Source organism: Mesoplodon densirostris, chromosome 11 (genome assembly GCF_025265405.1).
Source record: "Mesoplodon densirostris isolate mMesDen1 chromosome 11, mMesDen1 primary haplotype, whole genome shotgun sequence".
Classification (NCBI taxonomy): domain Eukaryota; kingdom Metazoa; phylum Chordata; class Mammalia; order Artiodactyla; family Ziphiidae; genus Mesoplodon; species Mesoplodon densirostris.
In genome coordinates, this window is record NC_082671.1 from 10,593,646 (window position 1) to 10,619,150 (window position 25,505).

The 25,505-nt window shown below is 46.3% G+C and overlaps 1 protein-coding gene across 2 annotated transcripts in view; it reads left to right on the forward strand.

Annotated features, from left to right (window-relative positions):
- Nucleotides 1-25,505, forward strand: part of ETV6 (ETS variant transcription factor 6) — a 249,944-nt gene that overhangs the window by 211,457 nt on the left and 12,982 nt on the right. For both annotated transcript variants that reach the window (XM_060113265.1, XM_060113267.1), the window contains exon 5: nt 15,637-16,182. In XM_060113265.1, coding sequence (XP_059969248.1) covers nt 15,637-16,182 — 546 coding nt within the window. The remainder of the gene's footprint in view (nt 1-15,636; nt 16,183-25,505) is intronic.

Genomic DNA, 25,505 nt, shown 5'->3' on the forward strand with positions numbered 1-25,505 from the left:
GTACAGAAATAGGGTATAAGAAGCTTACTTTGCTCCTGTTCTCTTGAACAGCGATGCACCGTGCCTCTGGGGAGCATTTCGTCCACATCCTTCTGCCCAGATTGGGGACACAATGTAATTCTTTTTTTTTTCTTGTTTTTTTGAGGTACGCGGGCCTCTCACCGCTGTGGCCTCTCCCGTTGCGGAGCACAGGCTCCGGACGCGCAGGCTCAGTGGCCATGGCTCACGGGCCCAGCCGCTCCACGGCATGTGGGATCCTCCCGGACCGGGGCACAAACCTCTGTCCCCTGCAAGGGCAGGCAGACTCCCAACCACTGCGCCACCAGGGAAGCCCCACAACGTAATTCTTTTAAACTTGTCCTTCAGACCAGATTATGAGGGGCCCACAGCCCTGGGGTTTTTTCAGGGGCATTTCCTTCAACTGATTGAACATGCCCCATAGCAGGACTATTTTTGTTTTATTGTTGGCAGATTTAAGAATGAGACGTTACGTGTTTCCCTCATTAACACGTCACAGAGCAGAGCCTGGCTTCAGGCACCTGACCGGCATCTACTCCCGGTGCCCAGCTCACAGCAGGTCCCCTTGCCTCCGTGATGGAGAGGAAGCAAGTGCTTCTTGCAGTCTCCCCACCTGTGCATCTCATCCCGTCTTCCTCTAGCTTTACCTCTGCTGAATTTAGCAGCTGCCCCCCATCCCAGTTGGGTTTCTCCGTTCTTCCACCCTTCCTGCCCTGTGCGTTTCCTGTTTGCGTAATAGCCAACAGCTACTCCAGAGAGGAGGAGGTGGGTTTACTGAAGCTTTAGGATGAGGGCAGGAATTAGATTGCCTAGCCTGCCTCTTCACACACAAAAGGCGTGTGATGGGCTGTTTCGTTTTGTTTTTCACTCTCTCTCTTTTACTCATTATTAAAAAAAAAAAATCCCATTTGGAATTTCTATTTCCCCGTTTATCCTCAGCTGTGATGGGAGGCTGCTGGTCTCATCTCGTGACAGCTCCTTCCTTCTCTCCCCTTGGCCTGATCTGACTCCCAAGTAGGTGTGTTTGTTGTCGTCTTCATGGGCAGGAGCGACTCAGCAGAAAACTCTGGCCACCCTCAGAGCCCCCTCCCACCGAGCAGATACACATGCGCCACCACCAACACCCTAACGAGCTGCGCTCTCAAGTGCTATGTTGTTGGCTGTGGTGAGCTCAGTAGGTAAAAGGATGGAGCTAATGAGGCCAAGGTCAAGGGCTGCGTCACCCTGTAGATCAGGTAGCTCTGCTTCAGACCTGCTCTTAAAAGTAGCGCGTTCTCAGAGACGGTTCCTTCAAGCTGTCAGCCAGGAAACACCGTCCTGGTATGTGCCCTTGATCTTCTGCCTGTTCTCACGTGAGCAGGTGGACACACAGAAGGGAGCACGGGTCTTTGTCAGGTGGGATCATGTGAGAAGAGCTGTGCTGGGCACGGAGGTGATATGAAGAGTCTGCTGGCCCCCAGACCTCCAGATATATGGGTGCCTTTGGTGACAAAGGGACCAACTAGAGAGGTGGATGGATCAGTATGAGATCCCCACCTCCAACCACCTTTCCCTTCTCCTCCATCAAAAAGAATATATTTACAGCTTAACATGAATTATCTCTAGGATCAATACGGTTATATCGTGAATGGTAACACATTAATATGGGCATTTGTTAATATACAGAGAGATCTGGTCCTGGGCGGGGAGGGGAAAGGTTTGTTAAGTGAGATTATAAACATCCAGTATTACATCCCCAGTGATTTATGCTACCTAATTGGGGATACAGTACAATGTAAGAGTATGTCGCTCTTGACTTGGCCCAGAGCTCAGAATGGAAGGAGAATGGGCCATTCCAGAGAGGGCCCACTCAGCCCCTCAGCAGGCTGGCACAGGGAGGCGTGCAGAGTGAAGTACAAACACAAAGCTTCATTCAACGCCCCGTGACTTCACCTCATCACTGCCACCGACTTGACCAATTCAGACATTCATAATTTCACAATGGGAATTTATATCACAGGACAAACATATCTTGTGTAATCCAGCAACAGTTGCCTGCAAATATCCCCTATGAGTACATTACATTGAAACCTCACCTTCCGTACTGGCAGCCACGTGGCAGTGCCAGAAGCTTGGAGGTCATTGTTAGCTCAGAGGCTCCCTTCCAGGCTCTGATGGGAGAGGAGGGTGATCACACTAATTCAAACCCTTTATTTTGTAAGCATTCATTATCTCTAAAAGTGTGTCATGCCTTGGGTGAAGCAGTACTCAGATTACCACCTACGTCTAGGAGAACCAGCATTTCTACTCTTCCCTTACTTAGTTATGGGAGGGGAAGGCAATATTATATAATTACGATAACCTTATAACTTTTCATCCATACCCAGACACTTATGCTAGTGAAATGGGACTCTAGTAAGTGAGCTAGGACAATAGGCATCAACCAGGACCATCCCTGACAAACTGGGGCACATGGTCAGCTTAGATTAAATGTCTTAAAAGAGTGGGATCTGGACATCAGGAAACCAGGTTCTAATCCTCTCTTCTGCCAGAACAGTCATAAGGACTCAGTGTCTCATTTCTCTGGCCCTTAGTCACCCCAGTTATAAGACAGGAAATACCACCAAATGGTATCAGATCTTAGAGCTCTTAAATCCTAAGGACTGAGTCTCCCTGGGTGATATGAAGATGAATAAGACACATTCTCTACTTTCAGGCAACTAAAATCCACAAAAGTACAGCAGTGTCCTGTCTGGTGATGCTCAGAAAAGTTGAACATCTATTCTCGTTTATCTCACCTTATACATTACCCCTCTTAGTAGTCAAACCAAGAGTAGCATCATTCACTTGTTTCACAGTGAAAATCTCATTTTAAATAGAGTCCTTTTCTTTGGTTATTGATTACCCATTTTATCTGCATGTTATGAATTAGTTAGGTATAACGTAGATAGCTATGTAGGAAGGAGACTACTTCTTTCACCAAAACCAGGAGGCAAAACATCTTTAGAAATTTCAGACCAGTAGATGGTTATAAAATAAATTTATTTTGTCACACGCAGTTGTGATATCAACTTCTTTTGATACTTTGGGTTCCGAAGTGAGTGACTTTTGGCTCCCATGGAATATTTAAGAAGAAAAGCTTGGTGCCAAAGTATATATTCGATTGCCACTGGTCCTTTGGTGTTAGAACAACTTGAATGAGTGATTCCCTAAAAGTTCATTGAGCAATTAAAATATGCTTCTAGTCTAGGCTGGTCTCCAAATGGGGTCAGCGTTGCAGAGTCACCCCTGTTGGACTGGACATGCACAAGTCTCCAGGGAGGAGGAACAGGATCTGTGTTTCTCAAATGTCCTCATCCCATGATCTCTTTGGGGGACCCGCCTATAATTTCGACCCTTCAGTCCACCCTCTCTTTTTTTTTTTTTTCAATTAATTAATTAATTAATTTATGGCTGTGTTGGGTCTTCGTTTCTGTGTGAGGGCTTTCTCCAGCTGTGGCAAGCGTGGGCCACTCCTCATCGTGGTGCGCGGGCCTCTCACTATCGCGGCCTCTCTTGTTGCGGAGCACAGGCTCCAGATGCGCAGGCTCAGTAATTGTGGCTCACGGGCCCAGTCACTCCGCAGCATGTGGGATCCTCCCAGACCAGGGCTCGAACCCGTGTCCCCTGCTTTGGCAGGCGGACTCTCAACCACTGCGCCACCAGGGAAGCCCCAGTCCACCCTCTCTTATGCCCCCATCTAAGAGACTGGGGGGTGATTTTTTTTTTCTTTTTTTCTTTGGCCATGCCACCTGGCTTGCGGGATCTTAGTTCCCTGACCAGGGATCGAACCCAGGCCCCAGCAGTGAAAGCACCGAGTCCTAACCACTGGACCACCAGGGAATTGGGAGGTGATTTTTAATCACTTGAATTTGAAACTATTCGCACATGCTGTGCTGTGATTGTTTCTGCAGCAGTAGACACAGTTCTAAGGTGACAGTTCTGCTCTGGGGCAGCTCTCTGTCACCAGGTGGATATGGAGATTGGAAGTGAGGACGAGAAATTTCAGGTGTGGAAATGCTGTCATTCTCAGCTCTCCTTACAGCTGGCCCATGGTCATGGCCCAGACAGTAGAGGGAAGTCATTTCTTCATGGGGGGTGGGGAGGGTGGCCTGTATTTTGGGATGGCCCACAGAAATTTTATTTATATGGTTGCTTTACTGGGGGAAGTATTTCCCCTGCTCCCTCCCCCTGCCCACCAAATCCAAGTGCCAGAGACTACTTCGGAGGAAGGAAATCGTATACAATTTTTTTTTTTTTTTTTTTTTTTTTTTTTTGCGGTACGCGGACCTCTCACTGTTTGTGGCCTCTCCTGTCGCGGAGCACAGGCTCCGGATGCACAGGCTCAGCGGCCATGGCTCACGGGCCCAGCCGCTCCGCAGCATGTGGGATCCTCCCGGACTGGGGCACGAACCCGCGTCCCCTTCATTGGCAGGCAGACTCTCAACCACTGCGCCACCAGGGAAGCCCAATCTTATACAATTTTAGTGAGATAATTCAACGAGATGAGGTACATGAATCTACCTCATAATAACAAAATAAGAGCTAACATTTATGGTGTCCTCATTGTGTTCCAGGCCCTGTTCTAAGCTTTTACATGTTTAAATCATTGAATCTTCACAACCACCCCATAAAGAAGGTAATATTATTTCCACTTTATAGATGAGGAAATTGAGGCTAAGAGCAGTAAAGTACCCTGCCTCCAAATCACATAACTACGTAGTGGCAAAGCTAAGACCTAACCCCAGGTCCACTTGGTTCGGTGTTCATTCCACTGCAGCATGAATGAGCTGACCAAAATAGCATTTTTATTAATTTTGTGTGTTTGCAACCCTGAAAATAGGGCAAATGATTAAACGATGAGTAGAAGAACCATGGGGATTAGGATGCCAAGACAGGTCCAATATACTGGCAGGTCCCTGCACTCCTGCTTATAATGTTTCTGCTTCATAGTACAGATCTTCCCAGACTTAGGATGGGGATACAGCCAGATAAATCTGTCTTAAGTTGAAAATATCCTTATAAGTTGAAAATGCATTTAATACCCCTAACCTACCAAACAGCACGGCTTAGCCTACCTACCTTAAACATGCTCAGAACACTTACATTAGCCTGCAGTTGGGTGAAATCATCTAACGCAAAGCCAATTTTATAATGAAGTGTTGAATATCTCATGTAATTTATTGAACACCGTGCGGCAAGTGAAAGACAGGATGGTTGTCTGGGTACAGGATGGTATCAGTTGCTCACCCTCGTGATCGCGTGGCTGACCGGGAGCTGTACTCACTGCCGCTGCCCAGCATCACAAGGAGTATCGTCCTGCATTTCACTAGCCCCAGAAAAAGATCGAAATTCAAAATTTGAAGTACCGTTTCTACCTAATGTGTATCACTTTGCCACCACTGTAAAGTCGAAAAATCGCTAAGTCGAACCATCGTAAGTCGGGGACCATCTGAAACTGTCAAATGAAAACCAAAAAATGTCAGAGATAACTTTTGAGACCCCAGTGTATGTCTTCAGTTAATGATATTAAAAACTCATACTAAATTGGACTGAATTAACCTGGCTGGATCATTGACTGCCCCAGGATGAATGGACTTATTAGCGGGACAAAAACTCCCGGCCTGGGAGAAACGTGGGTTCTGAGTCAGGCAGTGGCCTCTGAGAACAGAAGCCCTGGCTCTCGTACCCCTGGACCAGCCCCTCCTGTGGTGGCTGCTTGAGAGCTGGTCCCCCAGGACAGCTGCTGAGCAGGCACCAGGGTAGATGAGGCTTCCAGCTGCTCAGGCCACATCCTATTACCCGTTGTTGTAAAAACCACCCCGGTTTTCTAGTCTTGCTGGAATCGTGTTCATGACTGAAGTGTCAAGGAGGCCATTGGCCCGGGTTTGACATCTTTGTTATACTCGTTAACCGTGTAGCACATGGTAGAGCCAGAGAGCGTGATGGTGCGTGTGTGGATCCAGACCACCTGGGTTCCAATTCCAGCTCCCAGTTCACCAGCTATGTGACTTGAGGCAAGTTCCTTAGCTTCCTTGTATCTCTGTTTTCATCTGTAAAAGTAGAATAGCAGTACCTTTTGAAGACGATTGATGTAAGAAAGGGTCAAGTTCATATGGGAAATGCCCTCAGAGCAGCATCTGTCACATAGCAAGCGCTCGATAAATGCTATTCATTATTACTATTTGCTGTTTCTTAGCACTATTTGGTTCAGGTTTTTTCTTCTTTTCTTTAAACTTAAAAAAAGCTGAATTGTGATAAAATACACATAACATTTATCATCTTAACCATTTGTAGGTGTACAATTCAGTAGTGTTAGGTATATTCACATTGTTGTGCAATGGTTTTTTTTTCTTACCTCCAATTTTCTGGTTTTTAATTATTTTTTATTGAAGTATAGTTGATATACAATATTGTGTTAGCTTCAGGTGTACAGCAAAGTGATTCAGTTATATATCAATACACACATATATATATTCTTTTTCAGATTCTCTTCCCATATAGGTTATTACAAAATATTGAATATAGTTCCCTGTGCTATTCCAATTCCAATTTTCTTAAGCAGTCCCGTTACTGCAATGGCATGTGCTTTGTGCAAACACCAGGTTTCTGCATCCGGATGTAGGAAAAGCCTGTTGTCCACCCGTGCCATTATCGTAGGGCTTCTTCATGGGTTAACCGGGCACCATCTGTTGCATGATTTCTATGGGAAAATACATTTAAAGGGCAAACCTTAATTCAGGATACAGCCTGTTTGGAAAATAAGCAGTGCCTACACTTTGTGTTACCTGCAGTACCTGGCCCATGATGGGTCCTCCACGACCCTTTGGAACCTTTCTATCAATCTGGCCGTCTCCTCTCACCCTTAAGGACTCTAAGATTAACCTTCTTGTGCCCCTTTCATCCCCGTGACTCTTGAATCTGGCAGGAGGTCACGAGGTCCCACCAGAACCTCCTGTTGTCCACACTGTCAGAGCTCCCGAGCACCAGCTGGCACTTTCCCCCGCACTCGGCCTCATTCCCCTCTTCTTTCCCCTCCTCTCCTCTCCAGGGCCTCTTCTTCCTGCTTTGCCTCCTATATGTCGTGCTCTAGGGCAGCATGACCTTTCACCCTCTGACCTGGTTCAGAGCGTTTGGTTGTGTGGGAGCACACGGAGGCCCGGGGTGGTGCATGGAGCCACTTTTCATCGGGGTCATCAGCCTCCTTCTGGGGGGACCCGTGCACCTTCCTTGCCTCCTCTGGCTTCCTCCAGGGGTGTGGAGGCTGCCCTTAGTCCAGGGGCTAGCTTGCTCCATTGAGCTAAAAGTCTTAGGGGCAAGAGGTCCGTAATAGACATGAATAATTCTCCCAAGGCTCCCAAGGTAACCAGGAAGTCTTCAAGAAATTTCCTCTTAGCCCTCAGGAAATGCCACCTGATTCCTCTGAGATAAGAGGGCTGGGGGTTGGGGGGGGGGTTCAACTCCAGAGAAGGAAGCCCTCCACTCTCCCCTTCCCCTGCCTTCCTCTGCCTTCCCGTTGTGCCGCCCTGGCCCCCTGCCTATAAATGATGCACAGCGTTTACCTCCAAAGGGTAGATTGGCTCATCTGCAACCTCATCCCTTGATTTCTTCATTCGCTTCTCTTGTGGGCCTTTCCTGAGACTGAGGGAGACTCCTCCACCACCTGGGAAGAGCAGAGCCAGCGTCCGGCCGGGAGCACGAAGCCTCATGTCTACGGCTGCTGTAGACTTGCCCTCACCGTCTGCACTAAACCACCAGCAGAGGTGGCCTGTTGGAGGCTGTCCTGCCCCCAGTGATCCTGAAAGTCACCTGTTTTGTTGCTTTCAGCCCCTTTCACCCAAATGCTTATAAAGTTCTAGATGCTTCCTTAGGATTTATCATGTACGACCTCAGACGTCTGTGAGTCCTACACTCCAAGCTAGGGCAGTTTTCTTCTCAGGCCCTGCAAGGGAATTCAGTGACTACTGAATGTGACAAGGGAGTTGAGTGAGATGGAAACACTGAAATGGGCAGTCAAAGGGTCAGCGGAAAGTCTTGGCTGAACGTCTTGGCTGAACCTCTTGGAAAGGCGGTAGTAGGGATAGTTTTCTAGGGCTGCCACACACTGGGTGGCGTAAACAACAGAAATGTATTGTCTCACAGTTCTGGAGGCTGGAAGTCCAAGATCAAGGTCTGGGCAGGATGGGTTCCTTCTGAGGCCATGAGGGAAAATCTCTGCTAGGTTTCTCTCCCAGCTTCTGGTGGTTTGCTGGCAATCTTTGGAGAGCCTCGGCTTGTAGATCTGGCGTGGCCTGCCCCTGCGTGCCTTGACTCTTAATTCAGCACCTACAGCCTTTTGTCGTTTTTTTGATATGTCTGCCTTCTCCATTAGGCCATGGTACCCTTGAGAGCAGGGACCGCGTTTCCTTATTCAGCATATTCTGCGTCTGACACACTACTTCACATATGGCTGGCATCGCTGAAAGTTCTTTGCTTCAATTCATATTGTAATGACCGTGTGACAAAACACTCCTCTCTGGTTGGGCCGCGTGTGCATGTCTGTGTGTCCAAATTCCCCTGTTCACAAGGGCACCAGTCATATTGGAATAGAGGCCCATGCTACTCCGATATGACCTTACCTTACCTAATTACATCTGCAATGACCCTTTTCCCAAATGAGATCATATTCTGAGGTCCTGGGGATTGGGACTTCAACATATGAATTTTGGGGCGGGGGGCACACAGGTCAACTCATAACAGGGAGTGACAGAACAGGAGTATGGATATGAAATCTATTTTGAATTCCGTCTCAAGGTCTAGAGCCTTTAATTTTTGTATAGGTCTTTATATCATTCATGGCTCCTACTAATCTTTTACAAAATTGTGCTGGGAAATGGGGTTTTCATGGGGAAAAATGTGGATCACAGTGTGCTGAGGATGATGAGTGAGGGTTATCTGCTGGGCCTGTTGAATTGCATCTCCGTCTCTTATTATCATCCATGGCCTTAGGGGAAGCACGATGGGGAAGTGTGATCCTGGTGTGTGAGACGTAAACTTGATCTTAGCCTTTGCTCTACCCTGGAAATTTCCTAGTCAGAAACCAAGACTTTAACCAAAGGCAGAGTTTTGCTGTGTTTTTTAGGTTTTTTCTACTAGTTATTCATTATATAACGTGATTAAATTGGGTTGAATTCTAATGAATTCGAAATAGAGAAGCTTTCATAATAAGTAAAAGGAAAGAGGATGAGAAAAGAAATCAGACCTTTTTTTGTGATCATCACATTTAAAGTCCTAATTTATTGGGGGCTGTTTGGTAGTGAGAAGAAGGGATTCTTTGTGTCCAAAGGAGATCTACAAAGAGAAAGGTTTGGGATCAGAAAGTACTTTCAACCAGAACAAGGTCCCTACCACTCCTGGGTACCTTCCCCGCCCCCACTCCTTCTAAGCCCACACTGGCTTTTCCTCTCTCTTCCTTGTGCATTTCCCTCCCATAGCAAGACCTTCAGACCAAGGGCAATGTGGATAATTTCCCAGTTTTCCAGCTGGGCAGTTCACCAAGAACAAACCCAGACATCAAGGCCAGACCAAAAAAACATCTTCTTGTTTTAGACAGAAGACTCCTACATCTGGGGGATTTAATGCACCCACTGTCCGCTTAGTGCATTTCCTGTGTCCGGAGCTTCTCTGCCTGTCGGCTCTGGTCTCATAAGTTTCCATACCGTGCTGCCAACTTATAATAACAGAGGCGGCAGACAGCAGGGTGGCAACGTCAGAGCCCACTCCATACGTGAGCACATGCCTCGCAAACTGAAACAAAGCTTGGAAGGGCGCCTTGCAGACCTTTCAGCCTTGACAGTGGTGTGCCCAGACCACCAGGAGCCTGGAATTAAATACCCTCAGTTCCAGTTCTCCACCATTAACGTTATCAGCTTCATCAAGTACTTCCTCCTTCAGTGGTGTCTGCAGAGAAATAAACAAATCAAGCCCATCCAAGTCCTGTTCCTGCCCAGATCCGGAGTCAAAAGTAAAATCTGAGTTGGATCATCCAGAGCACTGTCTCCCTCCTTCATGGTTCCCCAAATCTGGGCAGGAACAGAGAGTGAAATCTCTCCAGGACATTACATCAGTTCCTCTTTTACCCTTGGCACAAAAGTTCTTCCTCTCATAGTTCTCCCAGACTTCCTAAGGCTTGCCCTGAGTGCACACCCATCCACTGAGCCTTGACGCCCAGGACATCAAAGAAAACCTGCAGGTAACCAGGCTACTGGCCAACGCCTGTGTCTGTTTTAAAGTTTGTAAGAAGGGAAATGGATTCAGGAAATAGGATTTCTCAGTACATGGTCTTCATCATCCTGAAGTATTTTTAATCCTTAATAAGCTTTTAAGGAAAGGGAGGTATTCTGTAAATGGCATTTAGAAGAAAATACGTGAAACTTCAGAATGCCACTGTCTTAAATATTGCTTATAATGATCATGTTCTGTGACATAAAAAGTGAACCGTGGACAAAAGATAAATTCATTTTTGTGGATGGCAGAATTGAGATCTGTATTAGCTATGAAAAGAAAACTTGCCTCATCCCCGAAAGATTGTAGATCATTTCTATCATACTAATAATTCCGGCCATTAAAGTTAACCCCATGGGCCTAATCAGTATCCTGTAAGCATTATTTTCATTGAGGTTAAAGTGAGGAAGTTGACTTGTCATCCCAACCCGTATCTCTGCAAGGTTGATTAAGCACTTTAATTCCGTTATAAAATCATAATCACATAGCCATCACATCACCTGAAAACTAATAGTTCCTCAATATTATCAGATATTTTATTACTGTTTACATTTTTCCAGCTATCTCACAAATGTTTTTTTTAATTAATTTATTTATTTATTTATGGCTGTGTTGGGTCTTTGTTGCAGCACGTGGACTTTCTCTAGTTGGGGTGAGCAGGGACTACTCTTTGCTGCAGTGCACGGGCTTCTCATTGCGGTGGCTTCTCTTGTTGTGGAGCACAGGCTCTAGGCGTGCGGGCTTCAGTAGTTGTGGCTCGCGGGCTCTAGAGCTCAGGCTCAGTAGTTGTGGCGCACGGGCTTAGTTGCTGCGTGGCATGTGGGATCTTCCTGGACGAGGGCTCGAACCCGTGTCCCCTGCATTGGCAGGTGGATTCTTAACCACTGCGCCACCAGGGAAGCCCTCGTAAATGTGTTTACAGTTTGTTCGAATCATAATCCAAGCAAGGGTCTGTCTCTACTTCACAAATGGTTGATGTGTCTCTTAAGTCCCTTTCAGTCTCTACAGATCTCCATTCATATCTTTTTTGTGTACATGCTTGCACACTCTCTAGGTGTTTGAAAAAGAAGTTAGCCATAATTAGTATCACTTTTCCCCTGTATGTGGTGTAACTTTTCTTTCCCCTTTGGCTGCTTTCAAAATTTTCTGTTTATTCTTGGTTTTCAGCAGTTTGACTCTGTGCCTGAATGTAGCTTTCATTGTATTTATCCTGCTTGGAATTTGCCGAGCTTCTTGGATCTTTAAGTTTGTATATTGTTGTTGCTGTTGTTGTTAACAAATCTGAGGACAATTTGGCCATTATTTCTTCAATTTTGTTTTGTTTTGTTTTGGTCCCATTCTTTCTGTTTTCTCCTCTTTTACAATGTTATAGTGACTGTGCAGGAAAATGATCTTATTTTCTTAGATGACCACACAAGTACTTAGGATAGGGTATCACAACCTCTAATTTGCTTTTAAATAATTCAGTTTTTAAAAATGTGTGTTGAGAGTGTGGGGGGGATACCAACCTACCTGTATAAAAAAAAAAGTTTCACTTTCTCAAACTCCAATTACATTTCTTTTAGACAAGTTAATATTGTTCCACAGGTCACTGAAGATCTATTTCTTTGTTTTTAATTTTTATTGATCTGTTTTCAAATTTACTAACCCTTTCTTCTATTATCTCCCATCTGCTATTAAGTCTCTCCAGTCCAATATTTCAAGTACTGTATTTTTCAGTTCAAAACGCTTTTTGATCGTTTCCATTTCTTTTCTGATAGTCTCCATCTGTTATCACTCATTATGACCATCATTTTCTTTAAGTGCTTGAACTTATTTATAATAGCTACTTTTAAGTTCTTTTTTGCTCATTCTAACATCTAGATTATCTCAAGAGTCTACTTCTATTGACTGCCATCCTTCTTGAATATGGGTCACATTTTTCTGTTCCTTCACATGTCTAGAATGTCTTTATTGGACACTGAATATTACATATAACATATTGTAGAGACTCTGGATTATGTTATATTCCTCTGAAGAGTGTTGATTTTTCTGCTAGCAAGCAGTTAAATAACTAACCAGTCACTCTGAATTTGTGGAGGCTTGGTCTTATATTTGGTCAGGGAAGATTTATTTCAGTTTTGCCTTTAGCCCTCAGGCAAATCCCTTTGTCCTAGAGCATAGTCCTTACTCCTAAGGTGTGGCCATTCTGGGGTAATAAGCAGCCTGAGGTGTTTTCAGAGCCTTCCTTGATAGAGCCCCAACTCTGAACTCTGTCTCCAATACCATGGCCAGCAGCTGAGATTTCGTGTCTTTGAACTGTACAGCTGTTACCTTTCACTGAACTCCTTGGAGTTCCCCCTGCACATTGCAGTTCAGGAGCACGTGTTAAGGATTTGAGGGGATTTTATTGCCAGTTAGTGGCTCCTCCCTCTGAGGGTCCCTCCTTTATGGACTTTGTTTTCTCAATTTTTTTGCCCTTCTGGCAGCTTCATACTCCACTCCCTGGCATCTCAAGCAACTTTCTGTTCTTTTTCTAGCTGCCTCACACTACCTGGACTGGGAAGGACCCTCAGAGTGACAGCTGTATAAATTTGGATCTTACTCTGGGCAGTTCCTTTCTTTTTTTTTCTTTTTGCGGTATGTGGGCCTCTCACTGTTGTGGCCTCTCCCGTTGCGGAGCACAGGCTCCGGACGCGCAGGCCCAGCGGCCATGGCTCACGGGCCCAGCCGCTCCGCGGCATATGGGATCCTCCCAGACCGGGGCACGAACCCGTATCCCCTGCATCGGCAGGCGGACTCTTAACCACTGCGCCACCAGGGAGGTCCTGGGCAGTTCCTTTCTTGCAAGAGTAAAATCCCGTTCAGTTTCCAGTACCCTCAATAACCTTTTTTTTTTTTTTTTTTTTTTTTTTTTTGCGGTACGCGGGCCTCTCACTGCTGTGGCCTCTCCCGTTGCGGAGCACAGGCTCTGGACGCGCAGGCTCAGCAGCCATGGCTCACGGACCCAGCTGCTCCGCGGCATGTGGGATCTTCCCGGACCGGGGCACGAACCCGTGTCCCCTGCCCCGGCAGGAGGACTCGCAACCACTGCACCACCAGGGAAGCCCTCAATAACTTTTATAAGTATATTTTATCCAGATTCTATCATTGCTGTATGTAGGAAAGTTAGTCTGATACAAGGCACTCTGCCATTACTGAAACTGGAATTCCCTTCTCCTTTGAGAAAAATGGTAGCATACCATAAATACTTCACCTTGCTTTTGCTCATCTAGCCATAGAGCCTAGAGATCAGTCCTTAGCAAGATATTTAGTTATTCCTCATTCCATTTTATAGCTGCGTAGTCCTCCATCATTTAGAGATATACCGTCATTTATTAAACCAGTCTCCTATTGATAGCTATTCCAATGTTTAAGCACTTTTAAATTCATGGCAGCATGTTATATAGTGGTTACAAAATAAGCCCTCTGCCTTCAGGCAGATGATCTTTTAATTATCATGAACAGTAGTTCTTTTGTTCACTGTCTCATATGATTTGTGAGATCTAGTGGAGTCCCCATTTTCCTGTTAACCCTATATAAAACTTTAAGAAACCACCACCTTTGTCTCTGTGTACTAACCCTATCAGATTCCCAGATCCCCTTTATATGTTCTTCATATAGATGTTGTCGTAATGGATAAAGGAGATATCTTTGACTTGCTTTACTTAGAACCATGGACAAGTCTTTGACCAGAACAGGGACCTGCAAGTATGCACATCCTTTTGGTGACAGCTCTGGGAGCAGGTGTGGCTAGAGAAACCTCATTACGATGTGTGTGAGGCCCTGGAGAAAACTCCATTTTTGTAGGCAGATTTTTGTTCTTCCAACCCTTAGCAGGAAGGGCCTAAGGCCACATACGTGCTGGTCCCTCCCTCAACCCGGCCCATGGAGCTACTTCTGCTGCTGAGCTGTGTACACTTTTTTTGTATATATAGATTTATTTATTTTATTTATTTTTGGCTCACACAAGCTTTCTCTAGTTGCAGAGAGCAGGGGCTACTCTTCATTGCGGTGCACGTGCTTCTCATTGCGGTGGCTTCTCTTGTTGCGGAGCATGGGCTCTAGGTGTGCAGGCTTCAGTAGTTGTGGCACACAGGCTCAGTAGTTGTGGCTCGCGGGCTTAGTTGCTCCGCGGCATGTGGGATCTTCCAGGATCAGGGATCGAACCCGTGTCCCCTGCATTGGCAGGCGGGTTCTTAACCACTGTGCCACCAGGGAAGTCCCTGAGCTGTGTACACTTCTGATGTCATCCTTCCTCAGATGTCTCCAGCTTGAAAGTTCAGGTGGGATGGGGTGGAGATATTGTCAGGGGTCCATCCCTCCTTCTTCTTACTTAACTCTACCTGTCTGACTGTGCACTCAGAAACAAAATGATCCTCAATGTTCTCTCAAGTACAAGATTGTTATTATGTAAATTAGGCCCACTGTGCATGCTTAGAGCAGGTTTTTTGGGGGTTTTTTTGCGGTACGCGGGCCTCTCACTGTTGTGGCCTCTCCCGTTGCGGAGCACAGGCTCCAGACACGCAGGCTCAGCGGCCATGGCTCATGGGCCCAGCCGCTCCGCGGCACGTGGGATCTTCCCGGACTGGGGCACAAACCCGTGTCCCTGCATCGGCAGGCGGGCTCTCAACCACTGCGCCACCAGGGAAGCCCTAGAGCAGGTTTTGATGTGACTTTCCCCCCTAGTTTCTACATAGCAGAGAAGTAGATATTCTAATGGGTACATAAGATTCTAGAATCTTACTGGAGTCTAACTGGCTGGGTGACCTTGGGTGAGTTGCTTAACTTCTTTATGCCTCCATTTTCTCTCCTGTTAAATAGGAGTAATAGTAGTTAGTATCTTCTGCTTAGGTGTGTTATAAATTTTAAACAATATAATCCAGTACGTAGGATATATAGTAATCGCTTTATTATTATCATCATCATTATCATTAATACCAGCAACTCCTGGAGGTAGAGAATATGAAAGTTGGGTTATGAAAAGTCAGTGAAAGCATTTAGACCCCAAAAGCCACGTCGAAGAGTCAAGTAACAAAACGATAAAGAATGAACGTGTGGCTTCCGTGTGTTTATAAGCCACTAGTAGGTGATTAATGGAATGTTTGTAGACATTTTCTGCTTGTCCATTGGCAGGAGAAGGATTTCGAGTATGTGCACTTTAATTTTTTTAAAGCGGTGAAAAAGACCCCGCATCCCAGGAAGAAAGGTGCTCCTGCAAGCTCATGTGCGCCACGGTTGCCGCCTTTAGGACCGTGGTGAGGTCCGTCCCCTGACCATCCATCAGGGTCTCTGATTGTCCTTCCCTCTGCTCCACAGATAACTGTGTCCAGAGGACCCCGAGGCCGTCGGTGGAGAATGTACACCACAACCCTCCCACTATTGAACTGTTGCACCGTTCCAGGTCACCCATCACGACAAACCACCGGCCTTCTCCCGACCCCGAGCAGCGGCCCCTCCGGTCCCCCCTGGACAACATGATCCGCCGCCTCTCCCCGGCCGAGAGGGCCCAGGGACCGAGGCTCCACCAGGAGAACAACCACCAGGAGTCCTACCCCCTGTCAGTGTCTCCCATGGAGAATAATCACTGCCCGCCGTCCTCCGAGCCCCACCAGAAGCCCTCCAGCCCCCGGCAGGAGAGCACGCGGGTGATCCAGCTGATGCCCAGTCCCATCATGCACCCTCTGATTCTGAACCCCCGGCACTCCGTGGATTTCAAGCAGTCCCGGCTCTCTGAGGACGGGCTGCACCGGGAAGGGAAACCCATCAACCTCTCCCATCGGGAAGACCTGGCGTACATGAACCACATCATGGTCTCCGTCTCCCCACCTGAGGAGCACGCCATGCCCATCGGGAGGATAGCAGGTAAGTGAGCGCTGCCCTTGCCACACTCCAGCCTCGGGCTTCCTTGGAGCCTCACACTGTCCCAATTAGGTGCCCTCCGAGGCTCTGGGAGGCCACGTGGAGGCTTCTGCCTGCAGGAGGCGAAATCCTTAATGGGCGAGTTAATGAGCCACGGGGCTGGAGGAGTTATGAGCCTCCGAAGTGTTAAGAAACAAATGTCCTCCGTCCAGCTTACAAGGAGAGTCACAACAGAATCGTGGCTGAGCAAAAAAACATTTGAAATCAAAGGTTTATGAGCATGTCAATGGCCCTGTCCCGAAGTTTCCAGCAGCTAATTAACGAGCAGGCGCAGCATAAAGAACCTTTGTCTCAGATTCAGGCTTGTAATTCCATCCTCTGCACAGCAACTCCACGTAGCCTTCACCTTGGGAGGGGGTAGGAGAGAAAAGCAGGATTAGGGTGTTGGAGTCTGGTGCTGCTGTGTCATTTGGACAGAGGAAACCACTCCCGAATTCTTTCCCTTCTATGCTGACAAGCCCAAATTTACTCCCCTAAAATGAGAAACCAGTGGAAACCAGTGAAAAAAATCACCACATTGTATTTTTGCTAGCCCGCCCATAATTTACATGAAGTCATTCTCCAGAAGCTTATAATCCTCTAACCTCTTGGCAAAGTTAACTCTTTTCCTAGAGCTTCTCTCCATTCACGAGACATTTTTGGAGCACCTGCTGTGCAGAGACAAATGCACTGGGAAGTAGGGGACACGGAGCTGATGGAACACTTATTATTCCCTCAAGGGATTTAGATTTTACGAGGAGAGACAGACGTGAAAACCACTAAGCTCCAAGGCAGAAGGACGTAAGCCCTCTGCCCCGCCCAGTCAATGCACGAGCATTTATTGAGTACTTACTGTATGCGAGGATAGAGCATTTATTGAGTACTTGAGCATTTATTGAGTACTTACTGTATGCGAGGATAATTCAGTGCCGTGGAAGCAGCGCAGAGAGAAAAGGGGTGTTTTGACTGGAGGAACTGAGGAAGGGTGGTAGCTCGATGCTGAGGGTGATTATGGGTCCAGTAACGGGAGGGAGACACGGAGACAGGAGAGAGGTCGGAACTGTTCAGGGAAAGGTGAGAGGTGCCTCTTCCTCCTTGGGCCGATGCCGCAGGCGCGAGGTCCAGCTGAAGCTCGGGACGGAGCAGTGCTCACGACACCGTGACGACACGGGCCCTGAGGCTGCTTTACTTCCGCTTTGACTCGTCCCTTTTTTAGTTAAGTCATTTGTCTCTAAATTCTTCTCTGGTCCCAATGTCACCTCAATTTTATCATTATAAATAATTTACATAAGGGATGCTGAATCAAGACAATCAAATGGCCAAGATCTATGACGTGGTTCAAAAACACTATGAAAAATGAAATGGTGTACGCTTGGAATGGGATCCAAAAGCATCCCACAGGGTTGGGAGTGAGGAACGGGTGGGGTGTACATAAAATAAGGTTAGTCACAAGCTGATGGCTGTGTGGCTGGGCGTTGGGTGCACCGGGGTTTACATTATTGTTCCGTCTGCTTTTACATAAAGGTTTTTTTAATAATGGAAAAAAGAGAAACTATGAAAAGAAAGGACGGGGATAAGGTAGCAACGAGCTTATTTGGCAAAGCCTGTGCATTTCCCCGGATAACTGGAGAAGGAGGGAGGGGTCAGTATATTCCTGGGAATGATGTAAATGACCTGTCTTGGACTTGCTAGGCTTTCCTTCTTGTCTGTGTATGCCCTGCTTGTCTTGTTTCTCGCACGGTCTGTGCAACAGTTCTGGACATTTTGCGGATACTTTCTACTTGTTTATAATCCTCAGGATAGCTCTTCGAGGTAGCCTGTCATTGCTCTGTTCATTTTATATGGAAGGGTCGTTTACAGGGGAAACCACAGAGGACACTGCACGGCAGAGCAGCAGAGGTCCCATCGGGGCTGGCGGACAAGGCTGCGACACAGCCCTTGCCGCGCCGTTGGCTACGCTGCCTCTTGGGCTGCCCTTGCCGCCCCTGCGTTCCGAATCACCGTCTGTCTTGTCCACCTCCTCTGTGACGCCGTCCTTGCCACAGACTTCTTAGGAATCCAAGAGAAGCCCCATGTATCAAGTTAAATTGGTTAGGCTTAGAGCTGTTTTTCCCTTGTATAGTAGGTCTGGAAACTTTTTAATATGCTCTCTTAAAAACTGTGCTACTCTGTTGGTATATTCAAAAGTTCCATAATCTCCATATGTCTGTATTCACTAATTTAACCAGATCCAGGATTAGCTAATGTAACCCAAAGGCACTGTTTTTCTCAAGGGTGAAACGAGAGAGAAGTCTACGATCTAACATTTAGTCTTGAGCCTGTGACCCTCTGAACAGTGCTCATCACAGTCCCAGGCTTCTTTGTTTCTCATTTGGGGTGTCCCTGTCTCTCCACGCCAACCCTTTGGGTGTCTTTTTGGACTACTCAGATCCTCGTAGAATTGATTCTTCATTTACTGGAAGTCAAATTCATTGGGTGAGTCATATGTACCATGTAAAGTTCTGTCATTACTGGACAGCCGTAAAAGTCCTTCAGATCTCTATAAAGCAGCTTTTATATGGGAAGACGTCGCTTTTCAGATGAGCCCAGAGGGCACTGAAGGTGCTGCTGTGTGTCACACTGACAAATACCATAGTTGGAGGATATGGATAAGAGCACGACTTATGTGTGTGGATCAAAAAGTAAATCACGTATCATTTGCTCAGGCACTCCTGGGTGTATGCCTTTGGACCCCTTGTGTGTTTACAGCACTGTTCTGCATTCATGGGGGTGGAGTGTTCCAGGAGGTGTAAGACACGATCTTTGTCATGAGAGACCTGAAGACAGTGAGCTACAAGTGCAGCTTGTGGTGTCTTCCAAGGACTCCCATTCAGTGGCTGTAGGAGGTTGGAGGAGAGGTGTCAGGAAGGCTTCCTGGAGGGGCTGGCTTTTAGCTGGGCTTAGATGAGTGCTTAGAATATGGACAAGTGGAGATTAAAGAAAAAGAGGTCATTCCAGATGGAGAAAACCCCAAAACAACGTAAGGCCTAGTATATTTGTTCTATTTCAGATAGAAATGTAAACTCAAGAATCCAGGTTCATTAAAAAAATCCACCATAGTTTAGCAATTCTTTCTTTTTTCCACTTTAATATCTATGAAATTGGGAGGCATCACACAATTAAGAGGTCCCATGCAAAGTTATGATCGTTCACTTAGGTATTTACCTGGTGGAAAAACTAAAATCTTCAATAAAAGAAATCCAGGAGGTAGTGGACAGTTTAAATACAAACCACAAATTAGATCAATTGAAATAGACACATATAGCTTACTTTGAAAGGTGTTGCTTATTTTTCAAAGAATAGGAAGGACTGTGGTTGAGTTTAACAAGTTGGAAGGGCTGGCATTTGTGGGAGAGAGTTTAACGTAGGAGAGAGTGAGAGAAGATGCCTGGGTTCTGTTTTTTTATTGAGCAGCCAGTGGTATGTGCAACACGGAGCAAGTTGCTTCTTTCTGTGCTGTTTGCTATTTATTGTCCTCAGGAAAGGACTGCTTGGTGGCAGGGGGACGGGGGAGCCTCTGTCACCTCCTAACATTTTCTCAGCCCACAAACGTTTTACTGGCCTGTGTCTCGCCAACCTGTTTCATAGCCAAAGAGTGGTACTGGCAGTGAGCGCCCTAAATTGAAGAAGCGTAGCCCAGGGGATGCTGTGTTTTCAGTATATATTGAAAATAACTCTTAGAACTCGGTGACTTCAAAGCTAGAAGGGTCTGTTACAGACCCATCTTTTACAGATGAAGACACGTCCAGTGTTCAGCCTCCAGCTTCAACCACTGTTCTCTCCAGCACACTTGTTTCCTTGGGACCGGGGACTGGAAATGCAGGCCTGTGGGCCAAATCAGCCACCGCCTGTTTTTGTAAATCCAATTTCACTGGCCCACGGCCACACCCACTCACTCAGTATTGTCTGTGGCTGCCTTGGCAGGGTTGAGGAGTTGCAGCAGAGATTGGACTAAAATATTGACTGATTGGCCTTTTGCAGAAAAAGTCCACCGCTCCCTGTTCTACGCGACTGTCCGCTTCTATGTTCGGGATGCTTTGGAGTCACGGGTGTAGAAAATGCCGTCCCTGCGCTCAAGGAATGCCTCACACCTCAGGGAATGAGGCGCGCCTAAGACGTGGAGGGGACGAGGGCAAGTGATGTAGGGAAGGAGCTAAGCTGTAGACGGCAGGCTGATGGCCGAGTAGCCCAGAGTAGTTACAGTAACGTCATTAACATAAGTAAAATACAGCCGAGGAAAATAGTGTAGCTCTGCACACTTGAGCTATGTAAAGATTATTCATTCAAAAAGTCACACGTATCTCTGTGTGCCGGGCATTTTTCTAGGTGATGGGGCGCAGCGTCTCTAAATGCCAAAGGTTGTGTCTTTGCTGGCATAAGGCAATAATCCCTCTTACTTTATGCCATCAGACAAACTAAGCTCCCTGCTTTGGTTTTAACTATAGACAGCTCAGTTTTGTTTTGTTTGTTTTTTTAAAGAAGATGTTGGGGGTAGGAGTTTATTAATTTATTTATTTTGGCTGTGTTGGGTCTTTGTTTCTGTGCGAGGGCTTTCTCTAGTTGCGGCGAGCAGGGACCACTCTTCATCGCGGTGCGTGGGCCTCTCACTGTCGCGGCCTCTCTTGTTGCCGAGCACAGGCTCCAGATGCGCAGGCTCAGTAGTTGTGGCTCACGGGCCTAGTTGCTCCGTGGCATGTGGGATCCTCCCAGACCAGGGCTCGAACCCGTGTGCCCTGCATTGGCAGGCAGACTCTCAACCACTGCGCCACCAGGGAAGCCCAACAGCTCAGTTTTAAAAGAAAAAAATTGAAGTCAGTTTGGCTTTCTCTTAAACTTCAATTCCATGAAAACCTGAGTTACCGGACTTCCTATCTGCGTGTCCCTTTCCTTGGACTTAATCCAAAAATCTGCTAAAGGGAGGAAGATTCATTGGCAACCTGGTTTGTAATCCATTCGTAACCATTCCCCTGCTCCACAGAAGTGCGGACTTTAAGAGGTCTGTACAGATTTGGTTGTTCAGAGTCCATGGACCATCCAAAAAGAGAGTAATTCTTTTCTTGTGCTCATCTCACTACTTTTGCCTAAGTCTCTTAATTTTCTTTGCAAACGTGAACTTCTTCACAGTCTGTGAGGATATCATTGGTGAGTTGATCTTAAAGCAGATAAAACAAGAGAACCCCACCCCCAGACCCTGTACCCTTCACTTGCAACCCTCTGATCACGCTTGGCCTGGCAATCTTTCAGATCCTCAGAGAGACTTAAAAAAAATATATGTGTATTATCTCTCAGGGTTACATTTTTAATAGAAACAAAAGGATTCTCCTCAAAGAGACGCTGAATCTCCCGTATCACTTATTTGTCACCTGCCTAGAGCACTGTACTCTCTTGATTTGGTTTTATTGACTGGATGAGTTCTGTGTGCACAGAAATTCAATCCTGGGAGCCTCTGATCTGACATCAGATGAAGGCACCTAAGCCTGAGACTCCAGGGCCAGCAGCTTAGGGGCTCATCCTCAGGGCTCCCAGGCAGGGGGAGGTCACACTGCACCCTGCCCTCTTGTTTCCATCTCTGCTTCTTCCCCAGTGGTATCTGCTGGTGACATTGTTTCCAGTGAGGCACGTGGACTTTTATTTTCTTGTATAAATGAGCCTCAGGAGCAGCCCTGAAGGGAAGACGACATCATAAAAGAGAAGCCTAATCAGACTGTGTGAAAGTGCTGGAGGGCTGTGTCATCCCCAGGCCTTTGCAGTAAGGTGTGGTGGTGTGCGTGTGTGCCTCTGCACACACACGCACGTGTGTAAATATTGTGTTTGGAAAAAAGGACAGGATCGTGGGATGTCTCCATAAGCCAAGGGGGCTCGGGGTTTCAGTACCAGCTGGCAGAGCTGTGCCCTCCCATGCTACCTCGGGCAGAGAACCCTCTATGGCTCCCGGCCCAGGGCCTTCATCCACAGCCGGTGGGAGGGTTGCTGGGGTAGCACGGTGGGCCTGTGGGAAAGCATGGACTCCGGAGTCAACAGGATTAGAATCTAGCCCTTGTCTCCCAAGCAGAGGTATTTAAGGTCCCTGAAGCCTGGTTTCTTTATCCATAATAAGGATTATACTACTACTCATTTCTGGGCACTTTTGAGCACTAAAGAGACAATATGCCAACATTAGCCCAAGCAGGGTAACTTCTAAGGGTCAGTCAGTGTCCCTCCTCTGTGCCATTTCTCTTTGCTCCGCTCCAGGGCTGCAGAGACGAGAGCAGTGGTTATGGCCAGCACCGCTGCCCACCGGAGCGGGTGCAGGGCCTTAACCCAGAAGGCCTGTGTCTGGGCGTTTGTTCTAAGTGATGTTGGCCTGAAAAGTGCACCCCTTCAGGGAACCCTAGTTTCCTTGGAGATGAACTTCTTCACTCCCTCTTACCTCCTCTGAGGCTTTGCCCGCTGTCTGTATTTGGAGGAGATGGAGGAGACCCTTGGAGAGAACAGAGTCCTTCACCCCGGCAGGAATATCCCGAGGTGCCAGACTCCTCACACTCTGGCTGAGTCACTGCACTTTATTTTTCATTGTGAGCCACTGAGAAATCAAGAAGAGAAGGAAAGTTTCAGTACAGCTTTTTTAAAAGATAAAACAGGACCAGCACAGTGACTGGGTAGAAAATAATAGAAGGGGATTGAGGAGACTGGAAATTCCAGTTTGTTTAAGGGCGTGCATTTCTGTAACAGCGTCCCTATGTCCCAGCAGTCCCTGGCTGCAAACTCCCAGGCTGCCTCCACACCTGAGGGAGGAGGGGTACGTCTTACTGGGTTTTAGCTGGGGGCTTGATCTCTGCATTTCCCAGCCTCACTCCACACCCGCTGCAACCAAAGGTGGAAAGGTTCAGCGGTGTTTGTTTGCAGCTGCGGGTCCCTCTGCCCCGATGAAGCCAGGAAGCATAGATCTGTATTCTCTGCCTCGGCTTCTCCCTCTCCCAGCTTGCTGCTGTGCACATATGGCTTCTGTTTTCCTAAGCCACAGCAAAGCACCAGCAAGCACCCATTGTAAACACACCTCTGCGTATCAACACAGGGTTGGCTGCACTGGATTTATCAGCTTTCTGCTTCTAGGTAATGGCTGATCTAGAATTGAGGGGGAAAACAAAAAAACCCTGCAGATAGCCCCCCTGCATGTTGTAAAACCCGTGCTTCCATAAGCAGGGTTTCTCAAGCTGGGTGCTCTTGATATTTGGGCCAAATAATTCTTCATCGCCGGGGAGGAGTTCTTTTGTGCATTATAAGATTTTTAGCAGCATCCCTGGCCTCTACTCACTGGATGCTACCTCCACCCCAGTTGTGACAACCAAAATTGTCACAGACATTGTAGAATACCACCTAGGAGGCAAGATTGCCCCTCGTTTAGAACCATTGCTATAAAGCAGAGAAGCAACTTTTTATTTTGGGTGTTACTGACCCATTTTGTTGCTGAGTCTGAAATAAATTTATTAGTTTTTCATAATAAATTTAAAGCAATGAAACAGGAACGCTAGGCCTCTCCTTGTTGGTGATTATATCCACAGAACTCCAGTTTACAGACCTTCATTTAAAATTCCATTTGGGCAGTTAAAACAACATAAAATTACTTTCTTAGATGCTTTCCTGAAATTTGAATTTCGGGAAATTCAAATAACTTGTCAATAACTCGACTTGCCCACTCAGATCTTTTAAACATCAGTTTTGTCTAGCATGGTTTTCTAGGTTGTTTTTTTTTTTCCTTTAGAAACCATGTTGGTTATGTGTGAATTGCCCATCTTTTTACAGTCTCTGCTCAATAAGCTTGTACAATGAGTCTCTGGTAAGAGACTGGTGGGGGAGGGAAAAATATTTCTCCCTAACCACAGGAAGGGATATATATTTTTTTATTTAACAATGCCTTTTAACTGTGGATGCCCAGGGTACCTCACCCAGCAGGAAAGAGAGAGAACTCTCTTTCTGCAATTGGAAAATAACACTTCACTTGAGCTAAACCCTTTCATGAGCTTCCTCTCATGGAAGAGACAATCCAAATCATGAACATTTGTTTAAAATTCCCACATGCCTTGACAGAGAAGGCCCTTTAGTTTAAGACACATGCAGCTAAAATTAGTGAAGACCTTGTGATATATTTTTCACATGCATGTTCAAGTGTTTTGTAATGGGATGAACTTTTGGTGCATTGTATCATATAGTATGAAGCATTGTTATCAATGATCAGAAAACACTGTATCTGTGCAGACACATGGATTTTGACAAAGCTGAAAAACTGCTGGTGGGTCATGGCAACAGCCTCCAGAGGACCTAGGAACTAAAAAGCATCTGCCTTTTATTTAACTAAAATCTTAAAAAACAAAAATAACTCAGATGGCTTGAACTTCGATTGTTAAAAAAAAGAAGTTGCGTGGTCAGGCAATTTTTTTTTTATCGTCTGGCATAATTTTTAACTAAAGAAACAAAAGAATCAATAGTGTTATAAAAAGCCACTTATACTCTGAGCTTGAAACAACTACTTTATGCCACAAAATTCCTGTTGCTGCCTCTGTTAGTGACTGAGTAATTCAGTATGTCTTGAATGTCAATATATTTTTATTACTCAGCTAAAGTTGGCTTCGCTGGATTAAGTGTCATTTAAAATGATCAATTGGCCCCTTGTTTGGGGTTATTTTCACACTGATGAAAGGGAAAAGTTTGCAAGATACACGTGTTCCTGCAACTCATAGGTAAGGTCTGTTCTGCGGTAAGCCCTGCCCTTCATTTACCAGCCAAACAAACACAGATCACATTCTAGATTTTTTTCAGTAAATGATTTACGACATAAAGGTCTCAGTTCGATGCCTCTGAAGAACCAGCATGGTAGGTACCCAGCGCTGGTTAAGCCCTTCCTTTGAGAAACGGTAAAATGGTTTTAAATGGAAACCATTTTTTAAGTGCGAACCAACGGAAAATGGTTCGCACTTCACCATTTTATGAGACACAGAATGTCCAAAGCAGTAAAAGAGAAGCTACAGAAACAATGAAAGTGAAAACCCCTCAGCAGATGGTGTTAAGACAACACTCACTTTACATTTTAGCTCCAGGAAGTCTTAGAGGTGAGGGACTGCCAATATATTGCTCACCTTCCGGTGGGCAGAAGTTCCTTCCGTCAAACTGCAAAAGACAACCAGATCAGTCTTTTTAACTATTAAATTGTGTTCAAATGATTCACTCTAGAGAATCACATTGCCAATTCAGATGCATCCAAAAGGTGTCAT